This window comes from Dromiciops gliroides, chromosome 2 (genome assembly GCF_019393635.1).
Source record: "Dromiciops gliroides isolate mDroGli1 chromosome 2, mDroGli1.pri, whole genome shotgun sequence".
NCBI lineage: Eukaryota > Metazoa > Chordata > Mammalia > Microbiotheria > Microbiotheriidae > Dromiciops > Dromiciops gliroides.
This window is the reverse complement of record NC_057862.1, coordinates 563,254,075-563,271,481: the sequence shown is the minus strand read 5'-3', so window position 1 is coordinate 563,271,481 and position 17,407 is coordinate 563,254,075. Positions and strand designations below refer to the sequence as shown.

At 36.5% G+C, this 17,407-nt stretch overlaps 1 protein-coding gene across 2 annotated transcripts in view; it reads right to left on the bottom strand.

The window, feature by feature from the left end:
- Positions 1 to 17,407, bottom strand: part of KIF16B (kinesin family member 16B) — a 358,373-nt gene that overhangs the window by 113,954 nt on the left and 227,012 nt on the right. Inside the window, exons 18-23 of one of the 2 annotated variants that reach the window (XM_043987183.1) lie at positions 17,120 to 17,152; positions 16,644 to 16,697; positions 13,927 to 15,282; positions 4,880 to 5,032; positions 2,165 to 2,267; positions 277 to 327 (exon numbers count right to left, since the gene is read on the bottom strand). In XM_043987183.1, the coding sequence (XP_043843118.1) occupies positions 277 to 327; positions 2,165 to 2,267; positions 4,880 to 5,032; positions 13,927 to 15,282; positions 16,644 to 16,697; positions 17,120 to 17,152 (1,750 nt within the window). The remainder of the gene's footprint in view (positions 1 to 276; positions 328 to 2,164; positions 2,268 to 4,879; positions 5,033 to 13,926; positions 15,283 to 16,643; positions 16,698 to 17,119; positions 17,153 to 17,407) is intronic. The other variant, XM_043987182.1, reaches the window with a different exon arrangement.

Here is a 17,407-nt window from a genome sequence, read left to right as displayed (position 1 = left end):
AGGATGAGGAAAAGGATTCTGTTTTCAGTGAAGACAGATTTTGTTTGTCTGTTTGTTTTTTAAGGTCTCCATCATAGCCATTGAGAAAAAGCCAAAACTATATGCAACCTGCAGGATTCTATTTAAATTTATATAATAGTTTGTCTTCTCTATTAGACATTAATCTCATTGTCACTTCAAATTTCTCATGACACAACTAAACAGTAAGAAAATTTAATCACATGAGCATGCCATAATTTAAGATCACCCTATCAATCTGAAAAAATCATTACCTACCTCATACTTTAGCTTACGCTGAATAGCGCCATTCTGAAGTTTTTCATTATCCTAGAAATGAAAGAAAAATTAAGTTATCTGCTTTTCAAGGGGGAAAAACTGGTTTGATTAGAAATATTTATGAGCTTTAAGAGCAAGCTAAAGACACATGCTTGTCCATGAAGAATGCCAAGCTGCCCAGAATGGTTGGATTGGTTTATAACTCTATCATTCTAGAAGGCTTCTGCTATAAAACTGAATCTTTGATCCAGCAATATCACTACTAGGTCTGTATCCCAAAAAGATCATAAAAAAAGGGAAAAGAACCTATTTGTACAAAAATATTTATAGCAGCTCTTTTTGTAGTGGCTAAGAATTGGAAATTTAGGGGATGCCCATTAATTAAGGAATGGTTGAGCACGTTTTGATATATGATTGTAATGGCATATTGCTTGCTATAAGAAATGATAAGCAGGTTGAAAACCTGCAAAGACTTACATGAACTGATACAAAGTAAAGTGAGCAGAATCAGGAGAACAATGTACACAGAAACAACAATACTATACAGTGAACAACTGAACGACTTTGCTGTTCTCAGCAATATAATGATTCAAGACAAGCCCAAAGTACTCATGATGAAAAATGCTCTCCACTTCGGAGAAACAAGTGATGGCATCTGAAGCATACTATTTTTCAATTTCTTTCTTTTCCTTTGTTTGAGTTTTCTTATATAATATGACTAATATAGAAATGTTGGACCTGATTGCATGTATATAACTTATATCAGATTGTTTACCATTTCAGGAAGTGGGGAGGGTGTAACGATTGGAATGACACCACCTGCAGGAGACTTACTGTAGAAAAGCTCTGCCATGAAGTGAAGGTCTCTGAGGGCAAGACCATGAGTCTTTTCTTTGGCGTCAGGAAGTGGCGTTTGCTTGTGAGAGGAAGAAGGGGGAGGCTGGCGCTCTGACTCACTCTCTTTCCTGTGGATTCTGGCGGAGAGCAGAGCGAGAAATGCGCTCTCCCTTTAATAGATAGATGAATGTAGGCCTTTCCTTTTCTCTTTACCAAATTCTTATTCTCCTTAATAAATGCTTAAAAGCCTAACTCTTGCTAAAGCTTATAATTTATTGGTGACCACTCATTAGATATTTTAGACAGACTAGCCAGAATTTTAGCCTTAACAAGGGGAAGGACAAAGGGATAAAATTTGGAACTCAAAACTTAAAAAAAATGTTTAAAGATGTCTTTACATATAAATGAGGGAAAATAAAATATTAAAAATGAAAAAATAACATATGGGAAAAATTTTAAAACCACAAAGGAGAAATGGAAATTTTTAAAAAATGCAATCCTCTATTAGAATTTTTACTCATGAGATAACTAATTGTAGCTTTCCATTATTCAATTTCCCTATAAGAGATTTGAGTTATTCATTCATCTTCTAAAAAGTATAATACTAAGAAAAATTACTTCCTGAAGACACTCCTCACTAAGTACTAACAGGTAAGCAATATACTTTACTTATAAAATTGGACTGTTACTAATATCCTTCAACCCCAAAAGAAAACACTGTGGTAATGTACAAAATGAAGACACAGCTATATCTCGTTTGTGGATGGGGAAGGGAAGTAGAGGTATGGTAACCAAAATATTATAAAAATAAATCAATATACAAAAGTAAGTCAGATTTACTTCATAAACCTTCCAGGATAAACAAGCGTTGGTCACAACCTGCTTATCTTGATCTTGCCAAATTTTAATGAACTAACAGTATTAGGAGTAATGTTTTTTTTTTTAACATTATTATTACCATTGAGAGGAAAACAACAATGAGAATGAGAACAATCTTTCTTTTAAGAAAGGTCCTTCTGGAAGCAATTGTTTTCTGCCTCATTCAGCTTACCTTATGCATTTCTGTAGAATGGGATAAATAGATGTTCTCTCCAATTCTGGGATGGACATTCTGCAGACGCCGCTGCACTTCTTCTTCAATGTAAGCATTAAGTCTGAAAATAAATTAGGGGAGAAATCCAAATGTGGAATGTTTTTAACTGCTATGACATATTAAGATTATTTGATTCTTATGTCCTCTGTCCCTCTAACCTCACAAAACTTTTTTTTTTAGAAAGACACAAAAACAAAACTCCCAAACAACCTCAACTAAAACAACCACCAACTCACCATTCTGAAAACAATTGTTTGGCCATGGAAACTAAAATACTGTGTATATAGTAAAAGGTTCCCCTCACAAGTAAGGAGATCTTTGACTTCATATGAAATTTAGAACCTCTTTTGTATAATTTGGTATTTAATCCTGTATCTTATTATTCACCTCTGTTTTATGCTTATAAGTCTTGCTTTCCCAAAGTGGATGCATTCTCCTTAAGCCCAAGAACCTTATCTTTTGTGTGTATATTTTCTAGAGGCTTAATACAAGAAATGAATAGCTAATGATCGTATATCACGTTTCTTGTCAGTATTCATTCCTCTTTGCACTGCCACTCTTTGGCTGTGGCACTGGCAAAAGTCACGCCACCTCACAGAGTCTGTTTCCTCCTATGTAAAAAGAATGAGTTGAACTGGATGATCTCTAAGTCCCTTCAATCTCTGACAATCTACAATAATGTCCTATACACTAGAGCTATTACTCTTTCCCATTGTAGGCTATGACAGTCCAGCCCAAGCTTGGAAGATCATTCTAACATAACTCCAAGTCAGGTACACTCCAGGGAACCCCAGAAGTTTAGCAATTTCAGGAGTTACCAAAGTGAAATGGGCTTGGCTGCCTGCTTTGGTTTCAGAATTACCCAATTTGTGAGTGCTAATTAGGTATCTTAATGGATTTTTTAAAAGTAATTGGTATGCCATGATCCTTTATATTCTTAATACAGTCTTTAAAAGTATTCCTTATTTCATTCTTCTAAAACTATTAGCAAATGTATGAAGCTTAAAATTCTTATTGTATGCCTGAAATATTTTCAAAAAAGACCAGGCAGAGGGAGTTACTTCGATGAAATAATGTATTGTATGTTAACGTCACATTTAAAATTTTATTAACTACATGGAACTAATATTGAAACAATTTTACTGACAAATATGCTAACTGTGCTGACCTTTATTCAAGTTAAAAACCAGCATTAACAATGACCTATAAACAAGATATAAAGGAATGGAAAAGCTCATGCCATTCTTATTAAATTTTTATATATATACATTTTTTAAAACTTAAGATTAAGATCTGATCAATGTGAAATTCTGCATCTGGCATCATTGTGGGGTTAGGGAAAAGCAATCATTTTTTTTTAATAGAAACAAAGTGATTAAGCTGAATCCCCTAAACTATAGAGCAATTCACAAAGCAACCCAGATTGAAAATCATCTTACTATAATATTTAGGCATGGCATAAATTTATTACAATGATGATTTTATTCAAAATACTGGCATTATTTTCCTGACAATGTATGTTATTTTCATAACATATCTGTTATGTCTCTCTAAACATGTCTATTTCTCTACATAGAGATATATGGAGAGGGAGATATCTATCAATTTAGAGATAGATATGTGTTATAGGGCCTAGCACCCCAGAAGTTCTCTGGGGTACATCAAAGAACCTTTGCCTTGAGAAACTAAACCAAAGGACAGACACACCTAAAGAGTTAAGTGGAACCAAATCGGACTGAGCTAGCTTCGGGACCACCACCCTACATTCCAGTCTCCCTCACCCCTGGGGATATAAGATTAGGTGTGGCTGCTGCCTTTGTGGCTGAAGGGGGAGAGATGCCTTGAGAGATCTGCAGCCACCCCTCACCCAACTCCTCCAGCCACCACCAGTGGGGGATGGTTGTCCCTCAAGCCACCCCTCACCACCCAACTCCTCCAGCCACCACCAGTGGGGGATGGTTGTCCCTCAATAGGGGAACTTTCCACAGTCAAACGACCACCTCATTGGACCACCATCAGACCTCTATAAAAGTACCTGCCAATCTCCTGCTCAAGGAGATTGGTATCTCAGAGCCATGCTCTGTGCCATGCCTTCTCCCCACGAGAAGAAGTCCAAGAATTTCTCTCTTGGTTTCCCTTTCCCAGCCCCTGAAAAAACTATTATCTTATTCTGTTGGTTTTGTGTGCAAGAGGGTGTAATTCTTTAAAGAGGCATTCCTACGGACCCCAAACTCCTAACCCCCATCCCAAACCCCCTACCCTATTTCCCCACAAGATAACTATACTAAATAAACTACCCAAACTATTTTTAGCAGAGGACATTAGTTTCTACTTGTTCTGCTCTTCCCAATCTCGATGATCTCCTCTACCTTGGGTCTCTTTCTCCCTCCTAACATCTCGTCTTCTCCCTGAACTGTTCCATGGGTCATAATCCACCTCAGGGATGACTTGTTTGGTTTAAGTATTACAATCATAATCCCAAAGTTTTCCCTTAACATGTTGGTTCTGCTGATGACTTTTAAAGATATTTCAACATCTAATATGTTATGTGGAAAGAAGGATGAATAAAATTAATGTGTCACAAATGGTATGAAGCCTAACAAAGGCCTCCCCAAGGATTTGCTTAATATGAAGAACGAGAAAATGTTAATTTATGTGTCTCACATACAGTACCTATCATCAGCCAATGGAAGCAGATGAGACGGAGATTTTGCAGCATTGGTTGAAGAGTTGGAGTGAGATCGATTCTCTCTTGTCTGCTGTCCTTTGTGAACACCATCAGCTTCAAAGAATTTTTTCTTCAGCTGTTGAATTTCCTGCTCTAACCTATATAGAGATAAACCAAATTGAATCAAGGGCTTCTCAAAAATCAACTATGGTAAAGCTTACATACAAAGTTATCATTTTGAAACATACCAGCTGCACTTATAATAGGGTAGGCATAAACTAGCATTGCCTCAACTCTAGAATTTTACATAGAATTTATTATGTATCATTTTGAATTTACTTACCCAAATACAGTTGCATATGCCCCCACCCTAGGGGAAAGGGCAGTGTCATTTTTGTCTTTTGCTTTCTACTTACACACAGTAGGTGTTTAATACTGATTAACTGAATTGAATTAATCCCCCATCATCATTTTTAAAAGTCATACTCAATAATAACCATTGTGGTTAACTACCTAGAAACATTTTATCTATATATCTCTATCTCTATCTATCTATAGATCTAAAATTACAGACTGAAAACACTGGAAAAATGTAAATGGGGGACAAACCTCTATCTTAAAACTGATCCCATGGTGCCTTTGAAGGTTCCAAGCATCTTCAGATCCCCAGACCACACTCTGCCCATTTCCACAAAAAGCTAAAACAGTATTTTCAAAAGGGAATTGCCATAAAAGTCATCACATTCTTTTCTGTTTTACCCAGGAAAAAACAGATATCAAAGAGAAAGTCACGGGAAGAAAGTGATAAGCAGAATAATGGAAAGGGAGATAGGTAGAGGAGAGGTCATTTGTGATAATGTCAGAGAAGGAACCAGTTATGCTAATGAACCTTAGTGAGGTGGTTGGTGTTTAAGCCTTTCAGTGCCTAACTGTGACCTTCCTAGAACTGTTTAAACCCTTTGCAGGAATTGACACTCTTTGGGGGAGGGGGGAGGGGATGGGAGAGGAAGGTATATAAGTAAGGTAAATTGTAACCTCACATTTCAAATACTATGTCTGATGCTGTTCTTGTGCATCACAGCACACCACAGAGCATATGAATCAGATAGTTCCAGTAACTGCTACTTGAACCTTGTGGCAAAATTAATCAGAGGACTATAAAGTCTTAAAACCACCCATTTGAAAGTTTGAGGAAAAACTGCTTAAAATGATTTTTTCTTCTAGAATAAATCTCAAAACTACATATAACATTTTGGGGGTATTTTAGGGCAGTTCAATAGCAATGATAAATACCACTATAATTCTAAATAATAACTCTCCAATCAATACAAACTTCAAATACATATATTTTCAGTGAACTCCAAACATTACTTACTGTCAAAAGTCTATTGTCAGTGACAGATCATAATTAAGTCTCTGCAGTTCTATTAATGATTCTGCTCCATACACAGGAACTATCTTTCAACTCTTCCACTAATTTAAAAACAACTGTCAAAATTAAGCAACCCGATATGAAAGGATTTATTTTGGAGGTGATTTTCCATTAGATTAATTCAGGTAATGCTAACTTTATGGATTATACTAACATAAAGTAAATTTCTGAAGACAATATATTCTGTTTCCTCTGATTTCCATTAAAACATGCATTTGGGTTTCCTGAAAACAATTTTCCCAACAGGCTACCAGAATTAGTCATTTTGGGGTTTTGCCATTTTCTTTACAGGTCACTGAAAGCTCTCACTTCCATCAGAATAACACTGTAACAATAAAGTAGTGTGAAATAAGAATTTCTGCTTCATGTTACGTACAGTTTTGTTCTGACTACATAGAGTTGTAGGATTCCATGTTATATGTGGCATAACAGTGCTATAGAATTGCCACCTCCATCTCATTTTCTTTTTTCCTTCAGTAGTGGAAGCAAATTCCTGAGACCAGAATCTCTTAACTAGCAGCCTCCTCCCACCTCTAAGCCACAGGAATTTTGCTGGGGCTTGGGGAAATTCTGATACTACTTTTGTAGTTTCCAGAACTTGCATCTTCTCATTCTTTTAACCAGTAATCTGGTCAATTTCAAACAGATCTAGCCTGAAGTATTATATCAATGAGAGCCACTGTCTAACACATACTAACAGCCTGTCTTAGAATTGGAAGGGAGGACAACCTTCCCCTGGAGAACTGCAAATTTACTGAAAACTGACTGATCCCCACCCACTCCCCTTTCTCAGATACCAAGAGCTATAGTTCCTCTGCCCCGGTTAAAGACCTTATTTCTCCTTATTGATTGTTTCCTTAATTTCCAGGTTAACACTCTGAACAAGATTCCCCAATGGTCATCTAGCCTTTGCATAGAGAACCATTTTTATGTAGTCAATTCTTTCTTTTCAGCCCAAACCTGACTCTTTGTGACTCCCCTGTGTTGCTCCTAGTTCTATATGTGGCCAAACAGAACACACCTAATCTCTATTCCATATGATAGCCCTTCAAATATTTGAAAATGGCTATCATATCTCAGTTCCTTCTCCTCAAAGTTCCCCTTTCTTTAATTTGAAATTTCAAGTTGTGTAAAACAAAGTAAATCTTCTACTTTATTAAATCTGTTAACCAAAATTGTTCATTGAATTGATGTGAAATGTTACAGCAGAAAGACTATTGAAAACTGTTTGGAGATTTAAATTCTAATCTCTATCCTGCTGTTCAGGGGTGTGAGTTTAACATAGTCCTTTTACTTCTTGGGCCTCAGGTTTCCTCATTTGTAAAGAGGTGGCTGACTCAATTACCCTATAAGTCAATAATTCTATAAGTCAATTAGTCTGAAAGATAACTCCATTAGTACTTTATATATTAGTTTGTGTGTACGTGTGTGTGCTAGTCCCCTACTTCTGTAAGCTCCATGACAGCAGACTTGTCTGAACTTTATGGTTTAGATATCACCTAATATTTAGTACTATTTAGCATATAAGAAGTTTTCAATAAATGTTTGCTTAATAGACTTTTGTGCTTTCCAAAATAAAACAATATATATTGAGATAATATAAATAAAGTGCTTTGCAAGCCTTTAAATGCAGTGCTAAAAAAATCTAGCTATTATTATTGTAAGATTTACAATTAAGAAACTGATGTAGGAGGCAAAATAAAGGGAGGGGGGTTAATAGAAAAACCTAAAACCCAAGCTCTAATTCAGATATTAGCTCTAAAAGGGATTCAGACCTCAGTTAATGGATAACTTACAAATCAGGATGCTGCTATGTTCTCATACCCACAGTAATCAGTAACCATAACAGGAACAGAGGGAGCTAGGCTGTGAAGGCCTAAGACTATAACAATGATACATTGACAGGCTATAGAAACTTAGACTAGAAATAAATGATAAATGAAGATATTTTGAAACTAAGCATGGGAAACAGAAAGAGACATGCACAGAAAAGGCCAAATTTGTCTCTTATGATGTGTAAACCCCCAAAACACCTCCACAGAAAAAGTTACCCACCTCGGGGGTTGGCTTAGGACCCCAGGAACTCTCAATTAGGATAGGCCTTCTCCTGTACCTCCCCAAGGGAGAGATTATTATAATGAGACTGATAATCAATTTGTCCATACTATAAATATAATTGTCTTTCCTTTCCTTATTCAAGAGATACCTTTCCACTATTCTGGTTTTCTCCCTGTGGTCACTCGCAGTATTGCAATAAAACTTAGGAAACTGAGACACTGAGTCTTGTAATTCTTTTGGGAGGACTCACGATTAATTTTACCTCAAATTTCAGCCAAGATCAAAACTACATTAAAATCAAATATGGTACTTTGTCATATGGTAATTCCAAACTGATTTTTATGATAGGTGTCACTTAAATAAATTAATGGTTCAATTCAACATATAGTAATAGAGTCATATTATGTGGTCAACCTCCACACCTGACTGTGCAAAATGCCAAAAGAAGTGAAGGGTAAGTAGCTTCATCAGAATGAGAAGAGATATTATATTACTGAGAAGAGATGTTATATTACTGCACCAAAATGACTAATATAGATAAAACACATGATAGGAATTCAGAGAATGACAAAATCAACATTGGTTGGAAAAGTCAGAGAACCTCATAGAGAAAGCTGTGAAAGGTAGGCTCTGGATAGACAGAGGGCTGGTCATTGTAGAAAACAGAACTGCACGAAGGAAGGAACAAAGGCAAGAATGAAAGCTCCTGGGTTCATGCTATGTGAAGAGACTAGATGAAGGAACTGGTGAAGTTTAACCTGAAGGTAAAATTTGGGGTGGGTATGGAATGGAGATGAATAAGAGAAGTCATCAGATATCTGAAGGGCTTTTATGTGGAAGAAGAAAAACTAAACTTGTTCTTAGTTCCAGAGGCCCCAGCTAAGAATAAGTGTTAGAAGTTTCAAAGAGGTAAATTTAGGGTTGTCTAAGGAAAAAGTTCCTAAGAATGAGAGCTGGCCAAAACCAAAATGGGCTTCTTCAGCATGTCAGGAATTCTCCTTCAAAGAATATCATCAAGCAGAAGCTAGATGACCACATAAGTATCAGCCAGGCTATATTGGGGAGCTTTTTTTTTTAGGAAGGTAAATTCATTCTTATTTACTGGAGAGGCTAGAAGAGACTGAAGGCAAGACACATTTATTTTAACAGTGTTTACCTTCTTTGTGCTATTATCATTATAAGTCAGTAATCTATTATAAAAGAAAACAGAACACATTTAAATAGCCTTGCTTTTATCTGATTTCTAATCTGATACAATATTATTTAGTCAATTATCTATCAATGGACGGCTTAACTTGTTTTTTCTCAGGATGCTCATTAAAAAAAAGAAATCATATTTTTTCCCTCCAGGGCTACTATTAAATTGATAACAATGACCCAATTTGGGAGGCAGTTTCAGAAATGGAGAGAGGAAAATTTCTTTAAAATTGGGGAATTCAGATCTAATATTTGTACTAATATAGCAATAAAATAAACTAAATTTTTAAAAAGTGAACACATTCTCCAAAATAAAAGTTCACTATCCAACAGCTATCTATAAAACACCATTTTTAACTTGTATCTCCAACACCATTCTTTGGTTTCAACAAGAGGCTCCTGAGAGCCAAAGATGAAGAGACCAGAGTTTTTATACCAACTCTGCTATTAATTATCTATATCATTTGGAAGATTCAATTAACTTTTCTACTCTTGTTTTCTTATCTATAAAAAGAAGAAGTTGAAGGAGGCAAGACCTATGATTCAGACATTCTTTCTACTATGCCACTATGATGTTCTTAGACCTGAATAGCAATCATGATCAAAGATTTAGAAAGCTTTAAATTAAGGTCTGAATCCATGAAGTCTATATGTCAGACATGTTCTACCCTTGCATTACTTTACTTCCTACTTCTTAGCCATCTTCCTGGAAGCCTCACCAATTACAAAGACAAGCCCATACATTGGAGGTTATAATCCTTTCATCTCTGTAACTTTAGCCCTACACTCCCACTATCCTGATTTGTGACCCTCATCTGGTCCACTATTTCAGATAATTATTCTAGAATTGGCAACTGTCACGAGATCCAGAAAGGAATGTCATTTTGAAAAGGAAACAGTAACCAGTAAGGCCTCATGAAGAACAAAAAGTCATAATGCATTAACCTCATTATCTTTTTGTCAGGGTCACTACATAGGTAGACTGGGAAATGAAGCAGCTAAAATAATAAAGCAAGATTGCAATGCATTTGACAAAGTTTTTCATAAAATCCTTATAAAAATATGGATAGATGTAGCTTAGGAAAGCACAGTTTGATGAATGCAAAACTATTTGCATGACAGACCAAAGAGTTGTCATTAATTGGTCAATGCGAACCTAGAGCAAGGTTTCTAAAGGAGTACCACAGAAATAGGAATATGCCTTTGGTATTGTGTGGTTCGATAATTTTATCAGTGTCTTGACTGAAGAACTTGAATGGCCTTATCAGATTTTCATAGGGTAGAATACCTCCCACATTCTGGACTAACCTGTTAGGTGTCCCTCCCAGTTTCATGTCATTTGAAAATCTGATATGTATATATATATATGAAATGTTGTCTACCAGACCTCCCCAGTCCTGTAAATTTCAACATAAAGTCTTACATTTGATAAAAAAACAACAACTGCACGAGTACAGGACTGGGGAGGTCTGGTAGATAACATTTCAAGTGAAAAGATCTAAAGGTTTAGATGAATGCAAGATCCATATGAATTAAGCATGAAATGACAACCACAAAACCCAAAAACTTCATCCTAAGGCTATGTTAATATTCAGAATCTAGTAGTCCAGAATGAGGGAGAATTAATTTCTTCTGTACTCTACCCTACCTGGACAGAGAACATGTGGAATGTTGTATTTAGTTCTGACAGCTACCTTTGGGGGGGAACACTGAACGGTTGGGACATGTACTTTTGTACACTAGAAGTGAGAGGAAAGACTGAAACCAGCAGGGACGTTTAGCCTAAAGAAGAGTCAAGAAGTACATGATTCAAGTGTTTGAAGGGCTGCCATATACAGAAGAGATTTCAGTGTAGAACCAGGAACAAGTGGTAGAAGGGCTGTTGCAAGAATATGAATGGTCACCACTTGTTAGGGAAACTGATGGAGGTGGCGGTGGTGGCGGCAGTGGTGGTGGTAGGTGTCCATGTATGGATGGATTGTTGTAGATGACCTCTGAGGTCCCTTTTTTTTTTTTTTTTTGCTTTGTTTTTTTTGTTTGTTTGTTTTGCCGGGCTATGGGGTTAAGTGACTTGCCCAGGGTCACACAGTTAGTAAGTGTCAAGTGTCTGAGGCTGGATTTGAACTCAGGTACTCCTGAATCTAGGGCCCAGTGCTTTATCCACTGCGCCACCTAGCTGCCCCTCTGAGGTCCCTTTTAATCCATAAATTCTGTGAGGTAAAAAGTGATAAACATACAAGTTCTGGCCCTCATTTGGTAAATTAAATTAAGATTTGACTAAAAGACCCAAAGCAATTTGAGAAAATATGGTAGTGAAGAAGAGGGAAATAGTCTAGGTTACAGATACAGGGACAAGGCTTAGTATTCTAGAAATACAGTCATCTCATTTATGAAACTGTTGGAAAACAAAGTAAGATGGACAGCTAATAACATCTACTAGAATGTTTGTGGTCCATTAACAATTCAGAAAAAAAAATCAATGAAGCTGGAATAATCAAAATACCTCATGGAGGTGATAGGGATTTGAGCTGGGCGTTGACTGGATGGAAGAGGTAAAGAGAAGATTACAGGTCATAGAGCTGGCAGTGCATAGAGTGACTATGTCTTTGTGATTAAGACAGAATAAATAAAGGACTAACACAAAAATAAGAAGAGAGGGCTTCCCTGCTTACTGTGCCTCTGACTCAATAGCTATGAAGAAAAGCCCTGGTGAGATGACAGTAATGCAACTTTCCGAGTGGTTGAGCATCCACCTGCATAAATGAGTGGAACGGCTGGATTAGAGCAGTAGGCAGAGGGCAGGGAAAGGTGACAAAATAATACCTTGGAAACCCCTTCTGGTCTTACTACCTCTCTATTTCTTCTCTGCTTACATCAATCTTCTATTTTCATACTACCCTGAAGCTCAAATAACCAGAGGTCAATAAGCATACTAGGTTATGGATTAGCTTTTGAGGACTACCAAAAAAAATAAAATAAAATAACAAATCAGTAGCTGCATTATAGCCAGGGTGCAGTGGGACAGAACTGTCACACTGTTCTCATGCTGTCAGCCTATATTACACCTTAGCAAAATCTATTCCATCCAAATACATAAATCTACAAACAACCTTTGCTTGGCTTCTGCAGGTGTGCTGACATTGGAAAATCACTCCCACTGACACTGGAATATTGCTTCTGTTATTACAGAGTCCTAATGCTAAACATCAAGGCAGTGAGAGAAGTTGACAAAAGACTGGAACATCAAGCTAAAGCCCACACTATGTTCTGTCACACAGCATGGCACGAGGCAAGAGCATGATCTCTATTTTTTAAATGTCCTATCTCTAGTTGCTTTGAGTGGACATTTTACTTACCTGGTCTATCCCCAGGGGTTTTCTTAAACCAGTCATACATTTCTTTGTAAGAAATAGCTATATTCAAGAGTTAGAGAGAAGGTTTCAACCTTTCAACTAACAGAATTTACACAAAAATCTGGAATATAGAAATGTCCCCCAAACAAACATCCCTAAGGCAGTTAAGACAGGGCTTGACTGAGAGCCTCCCCTCTTCTCCCTTGTACTCTTGGCAGTCATTTCTCTGTCACCAGGAAAGATCAAACACTGGAGTTGCACGGCTGCAGGCTCTGGTAGCTCTTTTATAGTATCCCGACCACCTTGTTCCCACTAGCCCCAAGGATTTCTCCTAGTCCCAGGCAAGGAGGACTGTCTATAGTAAACTTTAGTCTTTCTAGCTAATGGTACCTATAATTATCTATATCAAGAATGGACAGAAAATACTTCATGTGTGGTGCTTACGAATAGGAAACTGTTTCAAACAAAACATGAGTGAGATTCTCAAAATGGCTAAGTGCCTTTGAATATATTACGCTGGCAAACATCTTCAGGGCACAAAATCACACTCATGGGTACAAAAGAGTTGGTTAAGTTCTCTAAATTGACCAGCTTACTCTTGAAGGCTTCATAAATGAATTTGAGAAAACTCTCAAAATGAAATCTACTGATAGCACTAAAAGTACTAAAGTACCAAAATATGATTTAATGTATATATTTACTATGAGGCAAGGGGAGTGCCAAAGAAAGAGAAAATGGCCAAGATTAGGCAACTTTATCAATAAACCATATGTCTCAACAGAAAAATAGTTCCTCAAGGGAACTGAGGCCGGTTTCCCAGCCCCACCCCTCCATTTTAGACTTCTGGAGGCCTGGCAATCCTAAGAAAAATACTTATCAGGCATACTTGTCCGCTTTGAATAAAAGTAACCCCAATCTGTGCTTAAGAGAATTAAAGAGTATTTCTGACTGCTGAAATGGGCCTTCTAGAAATAAAACATTTCCCCCATTGTAACAACTATTAGGTTCTTACCTTTCTCGATCCTGTTCTAAGGCTTTTTGCTCAGATTCTAGACTAGCCCTGAGACCTGACTGCTCACTACTGTTGCTGTTGAGAGTGGCCAGCTTTTGCTTCTGTTCTTCAATCTCCACACCTAGAGTAGAGCGTCGTTGGAGTGTAGTATGTCTCTTTTCCAGTTTAGCAACAGCTTGTTCCAGTGCCTCTCTCTGCTGCTTTTCTCGCGATTCGAGAATTTCTTTTTCCTTTTTCCTAACTTTCTCTTCCTGACGAGCAATGTTGGCAGTGAATTCAAATGTGGCTTGGAGCTTCTGCAGCTGGCTGGCATTGGCTCTGTATTGGGCAAGCTGTTCCTCTTTTTCTTCCCTTTCTTTCTCAACTTGATAAAGTGTGTTGTCTAAGCCGAGAAGGCCTCTATCAAGGATTTCAAAAGCTCTTTGCTTCTCTTCCAGCAAAACTGGCAAAAGATTCTGTGTGAGGTACTGAAGCTGACGTTTTTTATACTGCAGCCTGCATTCTGTTGGCTTTATTTTCTCCAAGTCTTGGGCCACCTGTGTTGCCTTCAAGAGAGTTTCATCATTTACTTTGAGCAAATTCGAATCTTCAGTGGCACCCGTTAAATGTTCTAGAATGTCCCACTCATCAGCCACTTCTTTTTCAAGAAGATCTCGCTGATGAACTAACTCCTTCTCCAAACTAGTCAACTGTGCAAGTTGCTTTATTTTGAAGTCTAGGAAATTGAGTTTCGCTTTCTCTAATTCTTCACCATCTTCTTCCCCCTCAGAGCAGGCTTCTTTAAATTTCAAAAGGGATCTTCTTATTTCTTCAAGATCCCTTACCTCCTCTTCCAGCCGCTGAACATCTCCAAACCTTATGAGTTGTATCATATCTTGTTTTTCCCTGACTTCTTCTTCAAGATGGGCAACAAGCATCAGCTGCTCTTTTTCCTGTTCTTCAAGTCTCCTTTTTTCTAGTTCAAACTTGGCACATTGCTCATCTTTTTCCTTTTTAAGTCTGTCAAGTTCTTGGAATATTTGTAACTTCTCAGCCTTTTCATTGTTATTGAGCTCTCGTAGCCGCTGGAGTTCTTCCTTGACCTTGAGAAAGCTCTCTTCTTCTTGCCTTTTCTTCTGAAGCTCTATCTCCTGCTGCTCTCTGAGCCTTTCCTCTTCAAATTTTTCTTTTTCAGCTAGCAAATCTTTCAGTCGACTTTCAATATGAAAGCTACGACGTTTCAAGCTCTCCTCCTGTTTCCGGATTTGTCGCTGTACGATTTCTGTTTCCTTGCGTTGTGACTCCACTTCTTGTTGCATTCGTTCTAATTTGGCTTTGTCTGATTTTTGTTTTTCTTCCATTTCTTCAATTAGTTTCCTAAAGATCAAAATATGAACAAGTTATTGGCCAATATTTTTCTGAAATGTAGGAGGCTCTTAAAACACATCATTTAAAAAAGGAATTGCTATTAAAATAAAAACAAAAACATTTTAACAGCTATTTTTCTCATTTAAAGAATGTTACCTCTATTTAGCTCCTATATTGTAATGTGCTATTAATAACATTATTAGGAGTGGGAAGGCCTCTGAACTTAGGAGTGAGTCATATAAGATTCAAACTAGAATCATTATGTTCAACCCAACAATGAAAATTCTTGAAAGTGATAGTTCTGAAAATGTCAAATGTAAGTGCCTATGGTGACTCATTCTAATTTGGGACAAAGACTAAAACCAAGAAAATTCTTAGTTCTATTCATCTATTCTTCTTTTCCCATGTTCTGCATATCATCAAGCATTTCACTGTTTATTTAGAGTTAGTCAGGAATAGCAAATTACCTTATACACATTATGAGAGGGCCAGAAGTTTATCACTCTGTACTCCCGAAGTACCCAGTAACTAGAAAATTAGAAAAGCTTCCCCATTTGTTCATACACTAAAACTAAGTTGTGATGATAATACACTTTTATTTGATGAAAATTAATCTCCACTGTATTCGAAATCACAAAGAGAAGCTTAGAGTTGGGTTGTCTCTGAACCAGTAGTATGGTTACTTACAAGGATATTTATATATGATTTTGGTTTCCTGAATAAACAAACATCTGTCCCATAAGAAGCTAAAAGGTAAGATACTTAACAGATTATGTAGGAGATGATTATACCATTTATGGAGTATACACATTTTGATATTCTCTAAATTAAAACAATTTCCTCACAGACTTGTGAAGATCATATAAGAATGTTTGCAAAATTTTTTTTTTAATTTTAAAGCACTATATCATGATATACCATCATGATCATCACCACAACTACCATCACCATCACCATCACCACCACCACCATCATTATCCTGATTACCCTGAGCTCTGTCTTTTGCAGTCTGATCTCTGCTTATTTAAAAAAGAAGAAAAAGTTTTTATCCATTCACCTGGTTAGCAGGAAACAGACTGGGGAAAAAGTCTGATGGGAAGGGACATAATCTTATTTAAAAGGAGAGAGAACAGATTATACAGGTGTATCCTTTAGCCACTTTCCCTTCTATTTTACTTCCTATCCTTAATCATGTTTTGGATTCTTGAATAAACACAAAAGTAAATATCTTAGTAATTGGGCCATGGGACCATAGATCTAGAACTGGAAAAGACTTCAGAGGCCTCCATATTTCAGGAACAGGCTAAAATAATGAAATAGTAATACAAACTTTACAACTACAGAAGTAGTGGAATTCATGTCTATCTTACCTTTTATTTTCTAATTTTTCCAGTTCCTCACGCTGTTGCCTCTCGAATTCAAGCCTAATAAAATCAAATGTAAATGAGTCACTTTGGGGGTAATATATTTCTCTACTTTGCTCTCTAAATGCACATATGCACACACACACTTGCAAACACATATATACAAGCATTTATACATATTTTTATAAAAAAACAAAGTTTAAAGGTGTTATTTTTAATTATGATGTATTAGTAAGATTTTAAATGTTGTATTTGTTCTACATATATTAAAAAATATTCCTTTGCTACAGTTAGAAATTAAATGATGTGTTCCTGGTATTGTACTGAAATTGAATTTTAAGTAATTTTCTTGAGGAAAAAAATAGTATTTAATTATATTAGGGTTAAACAAAACCTCTAAGTGATAAGTATTGTTACTGCAAATCTACATGTCTACTACATGCAGATGCAGTCACCAATAAATAGAAATTAAGTTTCTCTACCTTAAACAGATTGGTCCTTTAACAGGAAAAAGACTGCTAGGGGAGGCAGGGAGAAAGCAAAGTAATGAAAAGAATTAATAGGGAAGAAAATCATCAAGAGAAAAGAAGTCAGATATTTTAATGCCAACAGTCATGCACAAAATGAGATTGCTTTTTTAAAACTAATATTTGGAGATAGCTACTGATAAGACTGAAAAAAAAAAGTTAAAATCTGTTAGGTTTATATACTTTAAATGACAGTGTAACTCCAGTTTAAATAATAATTATATAAACAATAGATCATTTAAT